This window comes from Xenopus laevis, chromosome 3L (genome assembly GCF_017654675.1).
Source record: "Xenopus laevis strain J_2021 chromosome 3L, Xenopus_laevis_v10.1, whole genome shotgun sequence".
Lineage (NCBI taxonomy): Eukaryota > Metazoa > Chordata > Amphibia > Anura > Pipidae > Xenopus > Xenopus laevis.
Genome location: NC_054375.1, coordinates 128,319,452 through 128,342,324, shown reverse-complemented (window position 1 = coordinate 128,342,324; position 22,873 = coordinate 128,319,452). Strand labels below are relative to the sequence as shown.

General features: G+C 41.8%; 1 protein-coding gene and 1 non-coding gene across 7 annotated transcripts in view; one reads left to right on the top strand and one right to left on the bottom strand.

Moving 5' to 3' along the window:
- Positions 1 to 22,873, bottom strand: part of tet3.L (tet methylcytosine dioxygenase 3 L homeolog) — a 79,269-nt gene that overhangs the window by 42,093 nt on the left and 14,303 nt on the right. Inside the window, exons 1-3 of one of the 6 annotated variants that reach the window (XM_018253378.2) lie at positions 20,048 to 20,462; positions 17,049 to 17,797; positions 4,627 to 4,683 (exon numbers count right to left, since the gene is read on the bottom strand). In XM_018253378.2, coding sequence (XP_018108867.1) covers positions 4,627 to 4,683; positions 17,049 to 17,399 — 408 coding nt within the window. In that variant the 5' untranslated portion in view covers positions 17,400 to 17,797; positions 20,048 to 20,462. Of the gene's footprint in view, positions 1 to 4,626; positions 4,684 to 4,990; positions 5,251 to 17,048; positions 17,798 to 19,494; positions 19,639 to 19,659; positions 19,988 to 20,047; positions 20,465 to 22,873 lie in introns of those variants that run through there. The other 5 variants (XM_018253380.2, XM_041586935.1, XM_018253379.2 and 2 more) reach the window with 5 other exon arrangements.
- trnae-uuc lies at positions 16,715 to 16,786 on the top strand. The gene has a single exon. It is a non-coding gene; the product is annotated as a tRNA-Glu (tRNA).

Sequence of the window (22,873 nt, the reverse complement as noted above, 5' to 3'; positions counted from 1 at the left end):
TAGGTATATTATAGTAAGGATGTGCCTATAGGAACAATATAGACTACATCCTCTGTAAAGGGGCTATGATAATCAGTTACCAGGTACAGTAGGGAGAGATGGTGCCTATAGTAACACTGGATAATAGTCTCTGGGAAGGGAGTGTGACTGTGGGATAGCAGGTATAGTAGGGAGAGATGGTGCCTATAGTAACAGTGGGATAATAGTCTCTGGGAAGGGAGTGTGACTGTGGGATAGCAGGTATAGTAGGGAGAGATGGTATCTATAGTAACAGTGGGATAATAGTCTCTGGGAAGGGAGTGTGACTGTGGGATAGCAGGTATAGTAGGGAGAGATGGTGCCTATAGTAACACTGGATAATAGTCTCTGGGAAGGGAGTGTGGACTGTGGATAGCAGGTATAGTAGGGAGAGATGGTGTCTATAGTAACAGTGGGATAATAGTCTCTGGGAAGGGAGTGTGACTGTGGGATAGCAGGTATAGTAGGGAGAGATGCTGCCTATAGTAACAGTGGGATAATAGTCTCTGGGAAGGGAGTGTGACTGTGGGATAGCAGGTATAGTAGGGAGAGATGGTGTCTATAGTAACAGTGGGATAATAGTCTCTGGGAAGGGAGTGTGACTGTGGGATAGCAGGTATAGTAGGGAGAGATGCTGCCTATAGTAACAGTGGGATAATAGTCTCTGGGAAGGGAGTGTGACTGTGGGATAGCAGGTATAGTAGGGAGAGATGGTGCCTATAGTAACAGTGGAAAATAGTCTCTGGGAAGGGAGTGTGACTGTGGGATAGCAGGTATAGTAGGGAGAGATTGTGCCTATAGTAACAGTGGGGATAATAGTCTCTGGGAAGGGACTGTGACTGTGGGATAGCAGGTATAGTAGGGGGAGATGGTGCCTATAGTAACAGTGGGATAATAGTCTCTGGGAAGGGAGTGTGACTGTGGGATAGCAGGTATAGTAGGAAGAGATGGTGCCCATAGTAGAAGTGGGATAATAGTCTCTGGGAAGGGAGTGTGACTGTGGGATAGCAGGTATAGTAGGGAGAGATGGTGTCTAAAGTAACAGTGGGATAATAGTCTCTGGGAAGGGGAGTGTGACTGTATTAAGACTGCTATATGGTACTGGAGGCTGCAGCTTGCCAAAAGCCATGGGTGAGAAAGTCTTAATTTATATGCTTGAGACAACCTCTAAAGACAGCCCTTGTAGTCAGATCAATGTTCAGACTGGCTGGGTTCTTGGAAAGCAATCACAATATTTGTTCTTTATTGTATAAAATTACAAAATAGTTCTTCCTAAAAGTTCAATTCTGCATAGCATTGTCCTTTCAATCCTCTCTGTACTCAGAGTAAAGAGGTTTTCATGCAAATCAAAGAAAGCCAGAAATGGGTGTTAACACTTCCCAAATTAAAGGTCTCAGATGTGGCTAACAAAGGTGCAGGCTTATGCTGGAGGGGATGATTTGTACAACAAAATAGCCATTTCCTCACAGCTAGAGTACAAGGTACAAATAACAGAGCCAGCTACAAAAGACAAAAGGCATATATAAGTGAATGGCAGGTCCAGACTGGAATTCAAAATAGTCACCCACAATCTCAATAAATATTTACTATGACAACTTACAGCAGCATTTTTTGCAGAAGCCACAGCATACCAGTCTGGGCCTGGCAAATGGGACACCAAACATTAACTCTGCTGGTGTAGGTTTTACTGAAGTGCACATTGTTGGCCCAATATCCACTTGTTCCCTCTATGGCAGTCAATGGCAGGTGGAAAGAAAGTGCCTGAATTGCATGTATACATTGGCACAACATAAATACAACTTTGTTACATGTTCAGTGAACATGTAACAAACATCTGGCACCTGTGGACCCTTCCATGGGCTTTCCTCCCTGAGGCGCAGAGACTGGGAGCAATGCTCTGCTTAGATAGTTAAACATGGATAATTAACAACTCTTCTGTGCTGTTCAGACTTGCCCATGTTGCAAACAAGAATGGCTGGCTTGACGGTTGTTATGTTTGCTTAGAGCTGCATGGAAGGTGCCTGATACACCCCGCTAAAAAGGGGTTTTAAAGGCAAGAAAACACCAAATCTAAAGAAACCTTCCCAAGAAAATCTATTTCCACCCAACTAAAGGAAGATACAGCATGGCAATTGAAGGAGACTTTGCTCCCCCATTTTTAGGTAGTCTCACAAGGGCTGATTCTCAACAAACTGCAAGTGATTGGAGGCCAAAAGGATGGATATCACACAAATGGCCATACACATGAACGGCTGTATTGTGGGGCGGCAACCTGTACATTGAGAACAGTATGAAGTTGAAGACAAGCTGCGGCCCCTCATCTATTAATGCATCATGTGCAACCATCAGCAGATTCAATTTTCAGTTTTGACAGATCATTTGCTAAGTGACCGGATTGCATGACTGTCTGTTGAAAACTGATCCCCAAACTGTCATGTGCGGCAGTATGGTCGAAACAGGCAAAAGGGCTTAATGTTCCTGCCATCTATAAAAGTTTTAAATCTTCTTTGAATTAAGAAGCCATACGCTATCAGTGATCAAAAGTTTGTATATAAATAAAAAAAAAAACTATATTCGGCCACAACAATGCCAGCTCAGGTTATTATACCCTTCTCAACTGCTGCCTGGATTATGGTGATTTTAATAGTGGTATTTCAGAAGGAGTTTGCAGGGTAGTTTGCACAGATCCAGAAAATCCATTCTGATCAAACAGAGAGGCAAAGAGAGCAAAGAGACCCTATTTTGGGCAAGGGTTAGCCAACAATCTTGCCTAATAGCCTCAGTATTTGTGTGAAGATTTGACAGCAACACCCCAAGGAAAAGGGGAGAGATGCAGAGGCTACTGGAACAGTAGGGTCTTACAACGTATTCTCTGGTTTCACAGATATACAGGTTGCTGAATTGAAATAAGTGAGTTAGGAACCATCCCCAATGTGATCTTTTAGGAGCCATCAACATTGTCATTCAGATGATTTTTATGTAGAATATGCAACATATTTTGCTACATGGCGAACGCACACACATCTTCACAGGCCTCCAGTCTTTCCATGCAGGTTCCAGGCTAAAAGCGAGATGCGAGCATAATCTTTCTCCGAGTCAAACGGAAACCTCTCGGAAATCAAGGGGATTTTCCAAACTTTTGTTTCCTTTTATTCCACAACTATGCCGTTCTGCGGACAGCGCCACAAAGGTACGTTCCCTTTCCTGGACTGGAGTGCAGGCGGGAACTGCGTGGTTTGCCCGTAGTATGACGTGTGAGCTTTGCAATGTTTGTAAACTAAAGTCTCACGTGACATGGGGAACTGTGACTCCGCCAGAGACGTCGAAAGAGTGCAAGATCTGCCTGCCAGGAGATGGGTGGCGTAAAAACAGATTTCCTAGAAAGAACAAGAGGCCCGTTCGCTTTTTTTTTTTTCTTCTTCAAACTATGCACAACGGAAAAAGCAGCAAAAAAGCCTCTCCGCCTGGCTATTAATACTTCTGCTTCGGGCTTGGTACAACCTGTTACTTAGGCTGAAATGCATTAACCCTCTGCAGCAGCAGTGAAGTCGGAGAACCAGCGGACAAGGACATGCCAACCAGTGGATAACTGAAAAGCAGGATTTCCAGGTATGGACCTTGCACTTTTCAGGTTGTTTACACAAACATACGCTCGTATAACCCAAGAACCATGCACAAGATAAAGCACGATATCGCTAACGGCCATGAAGAAGGAACGGTCTATCGGTGAACCAAATGGAAAAACAAGAACAAGTGTGTAAGACAAGTGAATACACTTTATTGGCAGTTATTGGCTTTATTCCCCAGTTCTGACGGCAGCTTTATCGCAGGCGGCGCGGAGTGTCTATTTTGGTTAAGCCTTCTGGTGAACATGGCTATTGACTGCTGAACTTTATAAAAATGAAACCGAAGACCTACATCTGTCTATTCACCGTGTAATGTTCAGACATGTTGGGTTATTTCGTTTGCAAAACTACAAATCCCAGCATTCTCTACAGCCCTGGAGAAAAGCAAGGCATATTTCTGAACGGAGTATCAACTGGTCTCGCCCGCTTTACGCTCAAAGGTCGACAGCCATCAGAAACGGAGCATAACCCAAAGACAAAATGGGGGTGACCATGTCACATACCAAGGGCAAACGTGTGTGTATCAGGCAGAGGCAGCGTCATGGCTGAATCATGCAATATCTTTGGTGCAGCGTTAGTAATAACAAATAAGTGCTCTCATCAGGCAAACAAAAAGGTGGCTGCAGCAGGACTAATCCAGCAATGACATTCTATGTATAGCGCACACACAGAAAAGCAGCATTATTAACCCTTTCCTTCTGTGGGCAAAGTACAAGATTGTCCAGGGATTAACAATTCTGAGTATGTAATACTGCTAGCTGTCACAGGCAGCAAAACAAGGCGTTTCTTACCCCTTATAACCTTCACTATTGCTCGATCAGGCTTCTGCAGCTAATTAGTCTCACTCGGTGTGAATTTTTTTTTTTTTTTTTTTTTTTTTAAAGCAAACTTTTTAATTCTTTTATTTTATAATCCCAAAAGTAGGCATTTTACCATCATTTGTATTTAACATAATGTAGGGAAAGGGTTAATGTGCACCTACCTTCACACTGGGCACTTGTTCTTTTGCCTGATTCTTGGCGTCGTCCTTATCTACAGCCTACAATGAAAATATTGAAAACAAAGAAAAAAAAAATTAAGGCCAAAAAAAAAAAAAATTTTGAGAAAATTCCAGCTTCAACATACAAGATCACAAGAGCGTAGAAATGGGCAAGCCATCCTTGTGTGTGTGTAATATTTATATACACACATACACTGCACGTCAGGGGGGTGAGTGGAAAGGAGAGGGTTAGGAAAAGCTGCTGCTGGTACAAAATTCATGAAAATGGCCCAAATACCCGCTGTGTATAACCCTAAGCCCCTGAACGGCCGGGCAGGTTTGGAAGCAGACAGACCTAAACAATAACCTTTTGTTTAAAGAATCTGCCTTCCAGATTCAAAACACAGTTGATTACGGGCAGCCATTTTAGGTCTGCTCCTATAAAGACACTGGTGCATTGGCTTTTTTTTTTTTTTTAACTCCCTCCCTCACTTGCTCTTACTGCCCCCCCCCCCTTCTGCCAGACGCTGGGATCATTATCATAAGACAGAGTTCTTAGTAGCTCTCCTTTCCTACCTCCCCCAACACATGATATGTGACATAGCGCCCCCTCCCAGCTCTTGCTGTAGTAGGGAGCCCAAGCAAAGAGAGGGTGGGGAGTGGGTGGGGGCTGGGTGCTGTAATGCTGATTTTTTTTTTCTCCCTTCTCAACAGAGAGAGAGAGAGAGAGAGCAGACCATGTGGTTTCTCTACCAGCCTTCAGAGGCTGCCTTAATCTGTGGACTGGACTATAAGAGCAAATGGAGTCGGCGGCATGTTACACAAATGCTCAAAGCTAGACTACAATGTCACAAAATAAACATATTTACAGTGTATGTGAATAGAAAAATACATAGTTGTGAGAAATGATAGATAGATAGATAGATAGATAGATAGATAGATAGATAATAGATAAATGATATATAGATGATAAATAGATAAATAAGATAGATAGATAGATAGATAGATAGATAGATAGATAGATAGATAGATAGATAGATAGATAGATAGATAGATAGATAGATAGATATAGATAGATGATAGATCAGATAGATAATAGATAAATAGATAATAGATAAATGATATATAGATAGAAGATAAATAGATAACTGAGATAGATAGATAGATAGATAGATAGATAGATGATAGATAGATAGATAGATAGATGATAGATAGATAGATAGATAGATAGATAGATAGATAATAGATAGATAGATAATAGATAGATAGATAGACAGATGATAGATAGATAGATAGATAGATAGATAGATAGATAGATAGATAGATAGATAGATAGATGATATATAGATAGATAGACAGATGATAGATAGATAGATAGATAGATAGATAGATAGATAGATAGATAGATGATATATAGATAGATAGATGATAGATAGATAGATAGATAGATAGATAGATAGATAGATAATAGATAAATGATATATAGATGATAAATAGATAAATAAGATAGATAGATAGATAGATAGATAGATAGATAGATAGATAGATAGATGATATATAGATAGATAGATGATAGATAGATAGATAGATAGATAGAGCAAATTGATTATTTCTGTTGCTTTTAAGTAGGAACTGAAACAATTTTTGTTGTCAAACACAAAAAGTGCATTAAGGCTATTTGGCAGACAGTCTCATTCCCACCTGCAGTTTGTACATAAGAGCTCAGGGATATCCTCAGATTAATCGGAGATTGCTGAATGGGCACGTAAATGGGGGCTCATTTTATATATGGTGAATAAAATCCCCCCTCTTGTAAAATATAAGGCTATTATAAGTTACTGAGAATTTCCATGACCATCGGCCGAGTGTTTTTATACAGGTCATGGAACTCCATGGTGATTTCAAATAGCCTAATATTTTGCAACAGGGGGTACTTTATTTATTATAATACACAAGTTTCATGGAGTCATGTGACAGAAATGACATCACTAAGCTTCGATTATAACCGACGACATCACTAAGCACCGTTTATAACAAAATAATTTACAGGATATTCATGGCTCTTGTGTATTATATATATATATATATATATATATATATATATATATATATATATATATATATATATATATATAAATATATATATATATATATATATATATATATATAAGTATATAAGTTGTGATATTTCCAGCTAGAACAACAATTTTTGTTTCAATATACTGTATATTTACATACTGATACTGGCCTACAAAAAAATAACCATGCCACTAATTTATATATTACATTTTAGATCTATGCAAAAAATATGCCACAATAGCTGTATTGGTTTAAAAATTGGAAAGGGAGGGGATTTAGAACCCAAGTCCTTAAACGTAGCCCCCTAAAACGTGTCCTTTGGGACAGCACAAAGTCAATAGCCTTACAGAATACAATACTTTATCAAACTTTATTAACTACAATTTGGAATTATAGGCTGTCAGGGGGGCTGGAAAGCTTTGGTTTGATATCCCTTCATCCTTTTTTATCCCATCTTCAATCGGTGCCAGCAGCCCCAATATCGGTGGCGCAGAAGCAGGGTACCACCTCTGAACGCTGGAAGAGAAGCGGCCACACCAGCCTATGGTGAGCCCACATTTTACGCCAATCATTTTTCCACTAATAATGGGACATGAAGAATAGATTTGCAGGAAGGGCAAGGATTGCAGAAAGTCTGCAGATAAGCACTAGTGGCTGGTAACCGCACTGCTAGATGAGGGTTAACTTTAGAGGGTGTTTCAGAAAAGCCTTTAAATAACTCACAGTCAGAGCAGGATCTCTAACAGCGGAAAAGTTAACCAGTACATTGCCAGCACTGAAGCCTACATCTGTGGAGTTAAACCAAAAGATTATGAAACAGGAAACCTTTCTCAGAAGGACCCAGGGTGTGTATTACACAAGATGAATAACCCACACCCAGTATTTAAATGGCAATGGAAAGAAGTGATATGTGTCTGTGTCTACATATCCCTCGTGACAATCCTACGCAACCGTGTGCAGATCATGGTGGAAAATCCTCTATACACAGGCCGGGTTTTAACAATGAACCCCAGAAGCCGGGAAGACAGGGCGAACAAGCGGGATCTGGGTGACCTGGAATGAACTAGGAATCTGAAAAAAAAACGCAGGGACTCCAGCACGACGTAACGTGCGTCTAAACGGTGCGCGGCTACAGCTTAAAGGAACAGCGTATCACACAGCAGACATGTAGCGAGCGAACCTTCGCCAATACAGTTCTGGAAATAAAGACAATTCTAAATAAAGATCGACATAATACGGGCGTACAAAGTTCAAGCTTAGATTGACATGAGTTTATTAAAGAGGCTGTTCACCTTCCAACATGTTTATGAGTTCCGTTGTGTTCAGATCGTTCACTGTAAATAAAAAAACTCTTTTCAATCACTTTCTATTTCTCACCATTTTTCTAATATTGAAATTTAAAGTTTCATTGTTCACTATATTGTATTTTTCTGAAGCAGCTCTGGGAGAGGGGTCGCCGACTATAGCTGTTCTAAATTGATGCATTTATTTGATTCCTGGGTTAGAATTGATACAATAGTTACTAATACTCCAGAGATGCTGCTGAGAAATGTATCAACTAAATGTTGCAAAATTGTAACAGTTCAGAATCTGCGCCTGAATTACTGAGCTGCCAGACTGAAACACCAGAGACACAGCACTGTTAACATTCAAACTTCAATTTTGGGAAAGCAGTAAAAAATGGAAAGCAGTTAAAAGAAGTCTTTATTTCTGGTGAACAATCTGAAAACAACTGAACAACCCCTTTACGAGTAAACAAAATGTGAATGGAAAAACTCATTATTAGACATGCGCTTAAAGGACCAGTAACATAAAAAAATTTTTTTTTAAATAATTTGTTTCTACTTAAAGGGCATGTAAAGGTAAAAATAAAATCCCATTTTTACTTTCTTTAATGAAAAAGAAACCTATCTCCAATATAGTTTATTTAAAAATTGTGTACTGTTTTTATAAGAAACCTGACTGTATGCAGTGAAATTCTCCCCTCATTTACTGCTGTGGATAGGAATTGTCAGATGGTCCCTAACTGCTGAGCAGGGAAACAATCATACTTATGAACAGCAGGGGGAGCCCCCGCCTTACTTCCCAGCCATGCAGAACTCAAGCAGCTTTGTTTATGATGATCCCTAAGCAGCCCAGACCACACTGAGCATGTGCACAGTCTTAGTCTTGCAAAGATGTTTAACAAAGTTACGAGATGGTGACCCCCTGTAGCCAACTTTGAAAGCATAAATCATTTGTTTGATTAGGCTTGTGGTGCAGTAAGTTCATGTTTATATTTAGTATACAAAATACAGCATTTTTAGCCTTATTCTATTTTAAACTTTACATGCCCTTTAAGTAGAAACTAATTTTTTTTAAAAAAAAATGTTTATGTTACTGGTCCAAGTTACGTGATTAGGGTTTGGATTTGGTTTGGCCAGGCAGATTCTGCACAATCTTGCAAACAAGGCTTGGATTTGGTGAATTCTAATTACTATGCTGCCATATGGAGAAAAATGCTCAGTGCATTTCTGAGCCTATTGGTTGAGCTCCTGAGAAAAGAGTTTTGAACATTAGAAGAGAACTAGGCAATGGTCTGAGTAACCCATCCTAGATCATAGGCTTAGGGCACAATGTGCGTATGGTCCACTTCTATCCAGATCCGCTCTTATTCGCTCCCATGTGTAGCTCCACTGACAGGCATGGCTTTAGTCTGAGAGCAACTACAAGCAGCATAGATCATACCGAAAATGCATGGTGCAGTTTTTCTGGTCAACAGCTAATTCTGAAGTCACAAGAAGGGAGGCAGCTACAAAAAAGTATTTTTTCAGTAATGTTAGGAGACGGGGTATAAACAATGAGATACAGCAGGGACACCTACATTGGACCAAATGGTCAAGACCACTTTCTGATTAGACAGAGTGTAGAGCCTCAGGCAGAAAATATGTATATTTCCTCTTTCCTCTGTCTAAGGAAGTGTAAACAGACAAATTCAAAAGAAGATACTAAGCCCCATCACAAGACTTAACACCAAAGCTACTATTGGGGACACCACATTCCTTTGTAGATGGTCAATATACCATTTCTGAAATTATACTAAGATGCCATGAATCTGAGCACTCTTAAATTCTGCCTAGCTCAGTACCTTCTAGTACCATTCAGTAAAGTGTGTGACAGGTAATTGACCACTACAGATAAATACAGCTGCAGAGGATTTGGTCATTTCCAGTATCCATGGTATTGGGACAAGTATAAACAATCCTGAACTACCCTTGTTTTGCTTAAATGTAGAGTAATGTTTGAGTCCTTGATGCTCAAAGTACAACTCAGTACAGACCCTCTGAACAAGCACAAGATCCTTTCACCTTGTTTTTCTGGAAACAAGTTTCTTGTTCTGTCACGAAAAGCAGCAGCAGAAATTTCTGAAGGGTGAGTTAGTTTCTGCCGCTGAAAGTTGACAAGCCACCTAAATCCTGTAGGCCTGGTCTGCACAAGGAATGCACCAGGAGCTCATGAGGGCTTAATGCCATAGGCTAATTAGCCATGTGAGAGGTATCCTGCCTGAGCGTCTTGACCTCCCTTCATGCACCAAAACATTTCCCAACAGATCCTACTCAGAAAATCTAGACTCTGCAAGGTCTCTGTATGTCCTTCAGTCGCTTGCCGGCTTTCACTTAAGTTTGCGGTCTGCAGCTGAATTTACAAACATGTAACAGAAATGTCTATTGGCAGAACATATCATGTTCTTCTGGCTTTAATGATCAGGGGTAAAATAATCACACAATCTTAGAGGATTTAATAAGCTCGTTATGGATTCAGGCTGCATTTTATATACGTTAAAATAGGTTTTCATGCTTTATTTTTCTTAACGTTTATACAAAACCCTAAATAATACATTTTCATGTGATCATCAAAGGCTTTCCATGTGAAACTGCTTTGATGTATTTACTGAACCATAGGCAAGAAGTTTGCATGCAATGCTATTATTTAGCCTCTACAAACAAAAAAATAATCTGGTCAATTTAGTTCTTCCATAGGAGCAAATGACAATAGACAACCTCATCCTGACATTGTTATTCAGAAGCAGCTCTTCTTCATCAGCACCATGTGATTATTTGACACCAGGACCAACAAAATGAGTGATCCAGCATGAACCACAACCATAATCCTAGCAGGCCCTCAGATGATAGGATTTTACCAGCCCCAATGATATGTGAATAAGGCCTGATCACATTGTATTACGATAATACAAATTACCTAGCACAAAACATATGGCAACACCCAACACTGAAAAACAAAGTGTAAATTTTTTTTTTTCCCCTGGGAAAAGGAAACTTGGAATTGTCCATGTACTCTACCTGGCTGTTCTGTCAGAATGGTAAAGCCTCAAAAACAGTAGTAAGTTACCCCTTCTCGAGTCATTGTTGGAAAGTGGATTGGAAGGAACTTGTATTTAGAACCCTGACAAAAGTAAAAGTTGTCAGTTTGCACATATATAGGACTGCTGGAATTCTAAGATGATTTCCCACATATCTGCTCAGCGTATTCCATTATTATGCATTTAGGACACCCTCTGCCCTGGCTGGGCTGTTTTTGAGGTCACCTTTTACTTTTGCTTTCAGAAGAAATCCTATGGTTTTACAGCATTGTGTTACCAGGGCAATTTAGTCCCTCCATAGGAGCAAATGGACAATAGAAGACCTTAAATAAAAGAGTGAGATTATCCTGACATTCTTATTCAGAAGCAGCTCTTCTTCATCAGCACCATGTGCATCACACAGCAAGCCCACTGCTTCCCCCTAAAGCAGGCACAATAGAGACATTATCCTCATTGTTATATGGTTTCTATAGGTAGGGCACACACAATAACTGTCATGCGCTCAATAACAAAAGATTTGAGTGCATACTTTTTAGGCTTCAATATCATGGATGTGAATTTGACTTATCATGATGCACATGAACAGTGGCGGGAGTTTCAGCTGGAGTAGATGGATACTCCCTTGGATAACGGAAAAATGGTGCAAACCCCAGTGGGTATCCATGGGAGATCTGCAGTGCAGACAGATTTGATGACTGCCAGTCATCAGTTTCTCTAGCTCCTATTTTCCCTCCCATCTCACCAGTTCATGTCATTTTCTGTGAGAAAGTAGTTGTGAATTGGGTTTTTAGTTTGTCAAGACTAATAGAATGTGACATTTTTACTGCCACCATCTTTGGGCAGTAAACGTCAGCAGTCAAAACACTCCTTTCTGCCATTATAACTACTGTTATTTAATATAGAGCGTCACTTGTGCAAACTTACACGAGAATAGTGACAACTGAACCTTCCCACTTGCTTGAGCACTGACAGATGGACAGGGCCGTTTTGGCTGACAAATGCACTTTGTCCCATTACCCCATGTGCCACCACGAGCTGAAAATTGTGGGATATGAACGAGGGTCTATTCAATATTGCTGCTCAGTTACTATGGGAGGCACTAGTTGTGTAAGATTGGCCAATGAAAGGCAACCATACCGTAAGACAATTCCAAGAACCCATCAAGAATGACACCACAATATACAGACAAGACAGTATAGATGTGTTAGTGGCTTGTGGATGCTGTTCTATTGTATTTGGAGCTATTCTTTTTGTATACAGATATTTATAGCATTGGGAACACCATTCCATATTATTATTATTATTTTTTATTAAACAAAAAAAAAGGAGGAAGAAGATAATATAATTAAAACTGAAAAAAAATATATATATATATATATATATATATATATTTTTTTTTTAACAGAACATTGTGCTGTATGTATGGTATATGCACTATAATACTGCAGTACACATTCCACAAATAAATATGCTGTGACAGCCCAACTGTCTGAGAATGTGGGCAGGGCAAGAATATGAAGTAGGAGGGGAGAGAGAAGCCAACTGAAATTACCACCAAGCAGATTCTGTACACTGGGGGATGAAAATCCTAATAATCTTATCTTCCCTTCAGTGATTGCCAGACTACCCTTTCTGGTAAATGGGCTTTCTCCCAAGCTTAACCCTGAACTCCCTTGTCCACAGATGGGAAACTCTTCTGCTTGAATCTAAAGAGAAAGAAGAGCTTCTACTTGATTGGGTCCCAGGCCAAGCTTCCCAGGGGAGGCTGTTCTGTCTTACTATAGCTAGCAGAGACAATACTGCTAAAATGTCACCAGTGTTCTATGTATGCATGCAATAGATGTCTATCAGCTGCTCGTGAGCCTGGAGCACCCCACTGAACAGCAATGATTAGGGTGTTAATGGCTGGGAGCTGGGAAGACAAGATGTTCACACATCTCCTTATCACTAATGAGTGTTTGCATTTTGCTTGCTACCCCAAGCAGCACAGTCAAGGAGAAAGCGGTGAATTTGTGAAACTTGCCACCTCTGACGACAACAGATAATAGGCAATAATTTAGAGGTCAAGCACAAAGACGTTTTTGACTGCAGGGGGGGTAGGAAAGGTGCAATAAAAATTCTATGCTTAGCTTTTATGTTTACAGAAAGGAGAAAGAAGCACAACAAAGCTAAATCTGCTCCCTCAAAATGAATTGGCTGTGTTGTATTACTCTCAAACAAAATTATTACCGCCCCCTCCACATATTCATTTGAAGGGTCTAGCATCTACTCCAATGATGAAGTCAAGGATTTACAGCAATACCATTGGGTTGTTTGTAGCAAGATTACTGCTATTTGTAGGGGCCCCTTGGGATCCTCAGTTCAACAGAACCTCTTGTGATCCAACGGCAACACAGCTGGTTACTAGGGTTGCCAACTTTTCTGGAAAAAAAATACCGGCCTTCCTATATATATTTATCTTTACTCCCTATTAATAATATTGGGATCAACCATCATTTTTACCGGCCAGGCCAGTAAAATACCACACAGGTGGCAACCCTACTGGTTACTCCAGATATAAACCTCACCTCTGCTAATCCTTCCCTTCAACGTTAGAATGAATTTACTACCAACCATTGAGATCCACTTGTCAGGCCAATCAGCTTAATTTTCGAATCTATTCTAAGATAATTCTAACCTAGTTACTAACCGGTCATTCAGCATATACATATTTTATAGAAGCTCGGACAAAAGGATAAATCAGGAAATTCTACTAGCAATCCTGCATCTATTAAGTGAACTTATCATGAATGCTGTACAGCAATGCATCCTATAGATGCATATTATGCCAACTAGTTATTGTCCTCACGAATAGTGATAGGTGCCAGTCTACAAGCTGGAGCATTTTTGATGCAGAACATGGATATAATAACTCCTTTGTTGATGGCACCTCACAATTGATTAGCGTCCCTGTCAGAACAACAAAGCGTGCCATGCAGGTTACTAGAAAGAGAGAGGAACTTGTCAAACTAAGTATAGAGCAGATCGGAAACACTTGGAGAAGAATCTAGAGCTCTGCTTTGCTGTGCCATCGCATGTTTTCTGCAGCGTAACCTAGTGGACCAAGACGGAAAACTGCCCTGCGAGGTAACTTAAGGACATTGCCACTAAAAGGCTTATGAGTCATTATTCTGACGCACATCTGTGATTGGTCCACTGACACGCAGCAGAGTATCGTTGTGACGAAGGAAGGCCGTGAACACGAGAGGAGGAGAAGAGATAAATAAAGGGCTGATAAAAGTAAGGCAGTTTCCACCGAATTGTCAGTGAGAGGCCAGAGCGAAGCCAGGATCCTGAAAAGGAGGCAGCATGACGGATATCAACAGGTTACCATATTCAAGAAGGGAGAGGCTTCCTGGGAAATATTACGGCCGACTGGCCCATCTGAAAATGCACGGAACTTATTTTATATCCTACGGCTTGCCCAGCTCAATAGAAATGAGACATATAGAAGATGAGTTGAACAAAAAGATAGAGACCCGATGCTATTGTGGACATCAGGACTTCAACTGGCAACAAAAGAAAAAGAAAAAGAGAGAGTGAATTCTTGCATATTGGGTACAAAAAAACACTGCCGGAGCGGGGAGTATAAAGTCCATTGGATGTCCCAGAACTACAGCTCATAAATTGCCTTAAGCACTGGGGTGTCTGCGGGATGCCCAGAATTATTATTATTAGAGCTTTGGAAGAACAGGGTGTAAAAGACAAAGGCCTTGAAAACGTACTATTCATACGATTCATACGATTTTTCAAAATAAAAAGATCATTAAATGGTTTCAATATTTCGTTTTTTTTATGTCCTAGAAATAGAATATATCGTTATGCTTCTCAATGTATGCAACGCTGATATAGCGAGGCTTCCCGAGAGTGTTTCATCATTTGCAGACAGTTGCACCGAGGGAGTCTGAACATGGAGCAATGTGTGTTTAGCTCACAAAGACTTATATTTGGAACAAGAGCAAATGCTTTACTGCATGCCGGCTGTGAGCAATTTAAAGAAATAATCTGCTTTACACCCTGCAATGACCGCCTCTCAGTCCCATCTGAAGTCATTTCCCAACGCACACTAGAGCCCTTGTATTGTTATTTATAGGGCAGGGCAGAGGGGAGGCAGCTGGGGGTCGGCAGTTACAGCTCACGCCAATGCTCTCCAGCTTGGGAAAGGTTTAAGTGTACATAGTGATCCGGCCAGGTTCTGATCACAATGCTGCAGAGAGAGAGAGAAAAAAAATAGTCCCAGAGAAGGACGCACACAATAGGAGCAGTATGTGGCTTGCAGTGGGGGTGGGGAATTTAAAACCCAGCTGGCAGCCATAGGATACGCTTGTCTATACCACACGTCAAGAATCATTCCAGCGAGGGGTGGGGGAGGAAGACAGAGAGGAGTAACGGGGGAGGGCAACTGCAGGCAACACAAAAGAGAGGCCTGACCAGTAAACCCAGTGTAAGCATGTTTAACCAGGGTTATCGGTGCCTCTCATATTTCCATTGCTCTTTCCAACAGGCTGGATTTCATTTTGCAACAAAAACAAATGCTCGGCCCAAAGGAGCGTAAGCGAGAGAAGGTCCTTAAAGGGGGGCGGCACAACGTTAACGCCAGTCAATCAAACTGCAGTGGGAAACGACAAAGCTCTAGAGCAATTATACACATATCACATCAGTCCCTGTTAGGGTTGCCACCTTTTCTGGAAAAAAAATACCGGCCTCCCTATATATATTTATCTTTTTTCTCTATTACTAACATTGGGATCAACCATCATTTTTACCAGCCAGGCCAGTAAAATGCCGGTGCCTGTCCTAGGGAAACCGCTGAGCAATGGTAAATTTTGTGTGTGTGGGGGGGGGGAAGACTCTGCCCCCCCCATAACTTACACAAGAGTCTGGACTAAGGTTGCCACCTGGCCGGTATTTTACCGGCCTGGCCAGTAAAAATGATGCTTGAGCCCAATGTTATTAATAGGGAAAAAACATAAATATATAGGAAGGCCGGTATTTTTTTGCAGAAAAGGTGGCAACCCTAATCTGGACACTGCCGGATTACAATTCCCACAGCCCTTTTCTAGGAAACCTGGGGGTAGTATTTGATGCATTTAACCACCAGTCAATAAATAGCTGAGTAACGCTAACTCACCCCCCCACACACACACACGCATACAAAAATGACTCTCACCAAATCGCTTTAACATCTCCCTATATACAAGTAGAAAATATTAGTACATGGCATTTCAAATCAAAGGGTTGATATCGGTTTTTCTGTGAGGCGACAGGCATTTCTGGGCTCTCACGTCACATCTGAGAAACAAAAACACGTAGGATTGGCAGTAATTCCCCTCCGCACACATACACGCCTATCAGTGATTTGAAGCCCCTCCTACACCAAAAATGCCGGTGCCACAAAAGGCTAGTACTCGCTCTGTCACAAAGCCATACATCAGTAACGGCTATGTCAGTTAAGAGGCAACACGCAGTGTTTCAGCCGACACTTGTGTTTTGTTTATGGCATCCTGGTGTCACTTATGGCTACAGCACACACCCTGTATTACACTGTTATAGTCACAGCACACACCCTGTATTACACTGGTATAGCCACAGCGCACACAATGTATTACAGCTTCCCATATGGTCTAGCGGTTAGGATTCCTGGTTTTCACCCAGGCGGCCCGGGTTCGACTCCCGGTATGGGAAACAACAATTTTTCTGCCCTCACCTCCAGCAAGACCTCGTTTTAAAATTCACCACTTGGACAAAGAGATTTAAAGGCTACATTTTATTGTTTGGTTTGTTCAATGAAAAGTTAAGCTTCACAACCTGCAGCTTGCATTACACTTGTACGCTGCTGCCGGGCTGCGACGGACCTAGTACTTTATGGGCCATTTGGACAAATTTGGAAAGTGTGCAGCATAAGGGCTCAGATTCTGAGGAAAACACAACAAAAAAACCGTCTCACCTCCACTCCTTTCATGGGGACCACTCTTTTCTTTTTGAGTTGCTCGCATTTTCGCATCTTGCATATCTGGTGGCTGGTACTCCGGTTCACACAGTTGTAACAGGTTCCACATGGTTCCTTTCTCAGACATGGCACACAAACCCCACAGCGCTTCCTTTTTTTATTGGATTGCTGTGAAACTTCAGTGGCAACGACAGCTGCGCCGTCACCTTTGCTGCCATCACCACCACCATTCAACTCCGCTGGCATCTCAGAGACTCTTAATCTCCCAAGGGACTCTCGGTCTTCACTGAATTCATATACATCTTGGGGTAGTACACATGGAACGGACGCCGGCTGAGTCTCCATCATGTTTCAGCCAACGTAGTGGAGACCCCCTGTGCAGACAAAATTTACGATACCAGCTTTGCTAAAAGAGCATGAGGTTATCCTGTGTATGTGTGGGGTCTGGGTAAATGTTATCTGGTCCTATAAATCAATGGCAACCAGCAATTAAAACTGAAACACAGTTTATGTCCCTTCATTTGGATGCAAACCCTTCAATTGGCTGCACCTTTCTACAGAAGCTCCTTCTAGCGCCCCATGTTCCTCTTGTCCCAGGACAGGCAACGAGCAGAGATCAAACTTAATTGTATCTGGTGGAGATTCCCAATTCTCCACCGACAGTTCATCTTGGTGCCGGTACTTTAGAACTTTTCGCCCGGTGGCGCATAAAGGGTTATATACACTTGGCTTTCCTGTATGGCTTCCTAGAAAAAAAAGAGAGAGAGAGAGACGCATCAACTCGCAAGTCCCTGAAAGTAGCTGTCGTTGGAACGAGGTTATTCTGCAGACTCAGCAAAACATTGTTATGACAGTTCTTCTATGGCGGCTGATCCCTAAGCTTTATATATGGACTCAATGATTTTTTAAGAACTGGGCCACAAAGAGCCAACGGAACTGGTTGCTGACTCTACTTCTATGATTACCTCGATGGACTGGTCCGGCGGTTTGTAAAACACTGGGCAACATACAACTTTGACAAAGTGTAACAGCTCCTATGCACACAATCATACAACCGCCTGGCTGCAGTACACAGGTCAAGGGACTATTTTAAAGTTAGATTAACCCTCATGCTGCTGAAGGTTTTGTAAATAAAGCACTTGCACTTAACATGTGACACATACTATTTGGCACGTGCACACATGGCTGAGTGAAAGATATATTTACATAAAGTAGGGCAGCTATAATTCACCCTTGATTAGCACTAGACCCTGGATGTCTTTGAAACTTACAACCCTCCAGATGAAACTCCCAGTTGCCCTTTGACAGCAGAGGGCTGTGGGGCCGAAGGGCACAGAGCTGTAGTTTAACATTTGCAAGTCTACAGCTTTCCCAGCACTGGACTATACATTTTTATACACAAATTTATCTTAATGAACAATTAAAACACAATTAAAGCACAAAGCAAGACAATTCATTCCAACATTTACAATTACAGCACATTTACATACTGTTTATATGGAGCTACTAAGACTTCCCTGCACAGGCAATGTGTAATTGTACACACACACACACAGATCAATTCTCAGCACAAACACAAGGCCATACACAATACACATGGAATACACACAACAGAAAGGCCCAGCACAGGGACACACAGTGAGTGCTAATGGCTCATTATCAGTGACAGGCCAGACCTCCCCCTTGCTTCTTTGTCCACAGCCCAGAGGTTTGGCTTCCCTCCCCCCTCAACAAAGAGACCCCCCCACCCCCTGTGAGTAAGAAAAGCCACCCTCTCCTGACTTACACATCCTATCTCTGCACCATAATCACCCATATAGACAGTGTAGCAGCCAGGGTGCAAACCTCCTCCCGTAACGTTGTCTACAGGGCATGAAGGCTGCCGCACACTCACAAGCAGCAAAATGTTTTACTTGATCCAAAAGAATGAACTGTTAGCTCTGTGGTACAGCCAGCTGCAGCAACCCCCTCAGCCTGGGGAGATTGGGAATTAAAGGCCAACCACAGAAACACAACCATTTGCTCTTCCTGACTTGTGCACATGCAAAACTACACAAGAGCCGTGTGCATGGGAAAAGGAACACACTGCAATGAAATACAATGCGTGACTGCCCTGCACACATGTACTAACCTTGCACAGGAGAGATACAACCAGCACACTGTCCCTCCTGCCCTGGCACAAAATTGAACCACATGCACACACTGAACACTTGTTATGTACACTGTTCCCTAGCCTAAACAAAAATCTCTTCTGTGTAGCCTAAGCACCCTGCATTCACAAAATGTACACGATTTCTATCCATAAAAATCAATAATGAGCAGCTCAAGTGCTCTAAATTAACAGAATACCAAGTCATGTACTTATTCTTCCTGTAGCCTGCACAAAAATATTTTCTGTCCAGCCCAAGCATTCTGCATTTACAGAATAAAATACTTTACTAACCATTCCCTCCACAAAATCAATTCTGTCGGATACTCGCTAGTCTTGCAGTCTTCACAAAAATCCCTTCTGTCCAGCTCAAGGTTCTTCACTCATACAAAAAAAAGCATGTACCCAGTCCTTTATATTTCTGTAGTCTTCACAAAATCAATTCTGTCCAATACTCACTAGTCTTGCAGTCTTCACAAAAAATCCCTTCTGTCCAGCTCAAGGTTCTTCACTTATACAAAAAAAAGCATGTACCCAGTCCTTTATATTTCTGTAGTCTTCACAAAATCAATTCTGTGCAACCCAAAAGCACACAAGCAAGGAAGGATCCAAGTAAGCTGATGCACTTCCACTGAATGACACACTGACATGGACACACAACATGCACAGTACACACCCAGAGAGAGAGAGAGAGAGAACACATGTACAGTATCACCGTGTAAAATACACACACACACGTGTGCCAAGCACTCTGACAAAACGCTCAGTGACAATCACAAAACGCTCACTGTCCCACCGCAGCCCAAAGTGAGAGTAAGAGACAGGAGAGCCGGGAGCCCTCACTCACCTTGTGTGTGCGCCTCTGTGAGCTCTCGGCACTGGGGAGAGAAGGGGGAGAGGAGAGAGAGAGGAGCGCACGCCGCACAGATGTGGAGCAAACAAAAGGGAAGTGAGAGAGAAACACAAAGATGCGAAGTGGAGTAGAAAAGGATCCGGAGCGCAGAGAGAGAGAGAGGGGAACAGCCAGAGCGGAGAGGGAGGGAGTAGAAAGGAGAGCCCCAGTAGCCGGCACAATAGAGAATGACTAGAGAGAGGGCTGAGGAGAAGAACTGCTGCTGCTGCTGCCGATAAGCTCCATATCTTACGTGCCAACAGAGCCGCGCTGCCGAAAAACCGGGGGAGTAAAGATTATAAGAACAGGGGACAGACCTGGGGAATAGGCGGCAGTGACGCACGTGGGATTCACTAAATAGGCGCTACTGGCAGCGTGGGGGCAATACAGGCCACATACACATTATAGATCTATCTATATTCACTGGTGACAGCCACAAGAACGCTTGGCACTGTGCGTAACTGCGCGAGGTCATTGATCCCTCACTGTTACACTTATACTCACAGGAGACACTCACTGACACACATCCCCTCTTATTGGAACACTTTAATAGTCCCCTATAACATAGCACAGCTTATACCTTGTACGTGAAAAGAAGGGGCACATTTCTGTTACAATCAACATGTAGCCATAGGGTTGCCACCTTTTTTCTGGAAAAAAAAATACCGGCCTTCCTATATATTTATCTTTTTTCCCTATTAATAACATTGGGATCAACCATCATTTTTATCGGCCAGGCCGGTAATATAGCGGCCGGGTGGCAACTATATATATATATATATATATATATATATATATATATATATATATATATATATATATATATATATATATATATAATGTAGAAGTAGTAGGGCAGTTAGTGAGAAGCAACAGGCCATACAATAGAAATCTCATAACTGATAAGAGCAAAGAAGGAAAAAAAAAAAGTGCGTTGTGCCCCGAAATAATAAATGAGTGTTCTGGTTGCACCCTAAACTGTGCACCCTATGTATGTACAGAGACGGATTTACATAGCAGGCACCCCAAGGCCCACTGTCGTTCTTCCCCTCCCTTTTATTCAATCAAATTTTCATCTTCTGGACCACAGCAATTGGGATAAAACCTTTTTTCCAATCACTTTCTATGTGTGAACGCTTTTTTAACACGGAAGTGTAAGTCTTATTTTTCCAAAGCAGCTCTGAGATGGCGGGGTCGGTGACCCTGTAAACTGTTCTAAATTGATACATTTAGTTAATACATTTCTTATCTTTGTCCCTGCTGAGCAGAATCTCTGGGTTTCATTAAAGGCAGCTGTTAAAATTAATACAATAGTTGCTAATATTCCAGAGATGCTGCTGAGAGCTAAATGTTGCAAAATTGTAACAGTTCAGAATCTGCACCTGAATTACTGAACTGCCAGACTGAAACACCAGAGACAGGGACATTATACTTTACACTTAGATTTTGGAAAATGGCAACAAATAAAAAATGGAGAGCAATTGATAAAAGTCTATATTTCTGGGGAACAATCTGAAAACAACAACTGAAAAAGTGATTGGAAGGTGATCCTTTAAGATTGGCATATTGGGGTTTCTGAAGGCCACCGGGCTGCCACCTCAGGGCCCCCAAGCTCCTCTACAGGTCAAACCTAATACCAAATCCCCCCAGCATGCCATGATCAGGGGGGGGAGCACCCACAGTTCCTGGCAGGCTGGCAGTTGTTAACAGGATTGTTTTAATTGGTCCGGTAAATATCTAAATGATTTTCCGCCAGGTATAGTTTGGGCAGTGCATCCTGAAGACCACATACCCGGGCCAATAAGTTACCAACACAGTCTGAAGGGGTAAAGATGGCAGTTTATATTGACCCATGTTACAGCCAGTGTTTTACTTCTCTTTCCCTATGTACATGGTCTGCCTCTCCTTCTATATCTACAGTGTATACTACCCCCAACCCTGACTGTACATGGAATGTCACCCCTCCTCTATCTATAATGTACACATTCCCCTCCCACACTATACACAGAATATCTCCCCCTCCCTCCCCAAATCCACATGGTGTAAATCAACTTGCCGACACACAAACAGCCACCCTACCCCCTCTGTTGTGTACACATCTATTGTGCACATGGTACAGATCTCACACACTATTTACACTGCAGTCTATGCTCAGCTGCGCACTCCCTCCCTGCACAACAATCCCATTTCTACCTGTACAGTTATAGCCCCCTGTGCCTTTCCACCAACACCCGCAGCTTGCACCACACTCAGAAGCAATAACTATATATCCACTCACAGTCACACACATAAGCAAATCAACACTTGTGCAATAATTAGCTGATATAATGATAGGAGGAAGGGATGGAGTTGCTAAGCAGAATGAGAAGCATGAGGCTGTTGCCGGGTGATGGATGAATGCAGGTTTGCACAGAACATACATGTACATGTTTATATAGCGCAGGGGCTGCCCAGCCAAACAGATGTTACATGAATACTCCTCCTAGACTTTGCCCGTCAGGCATATGCTGTGGAGTTGTTTGTACTTTTTTTCAGCGAACCCTAATCAAGTGAGTCCAGTAGCTTTGCAACCCCAAAATTGATTATTGGTTAATAGCCAGTTATGCACCTCATTTTAATTTCTACTGTAGGTAAAAATGTCACATGATCAAGCAGTATCCCATGGACCCACCCTAAACAACACTTAGGGGCACATTTACTTAGGGTCGAATATCGAGGGTTAATTAACCCTCAATATTCAACTGCCGAATGTAAATCCTTCGACTTCAAATATTGAAGTCG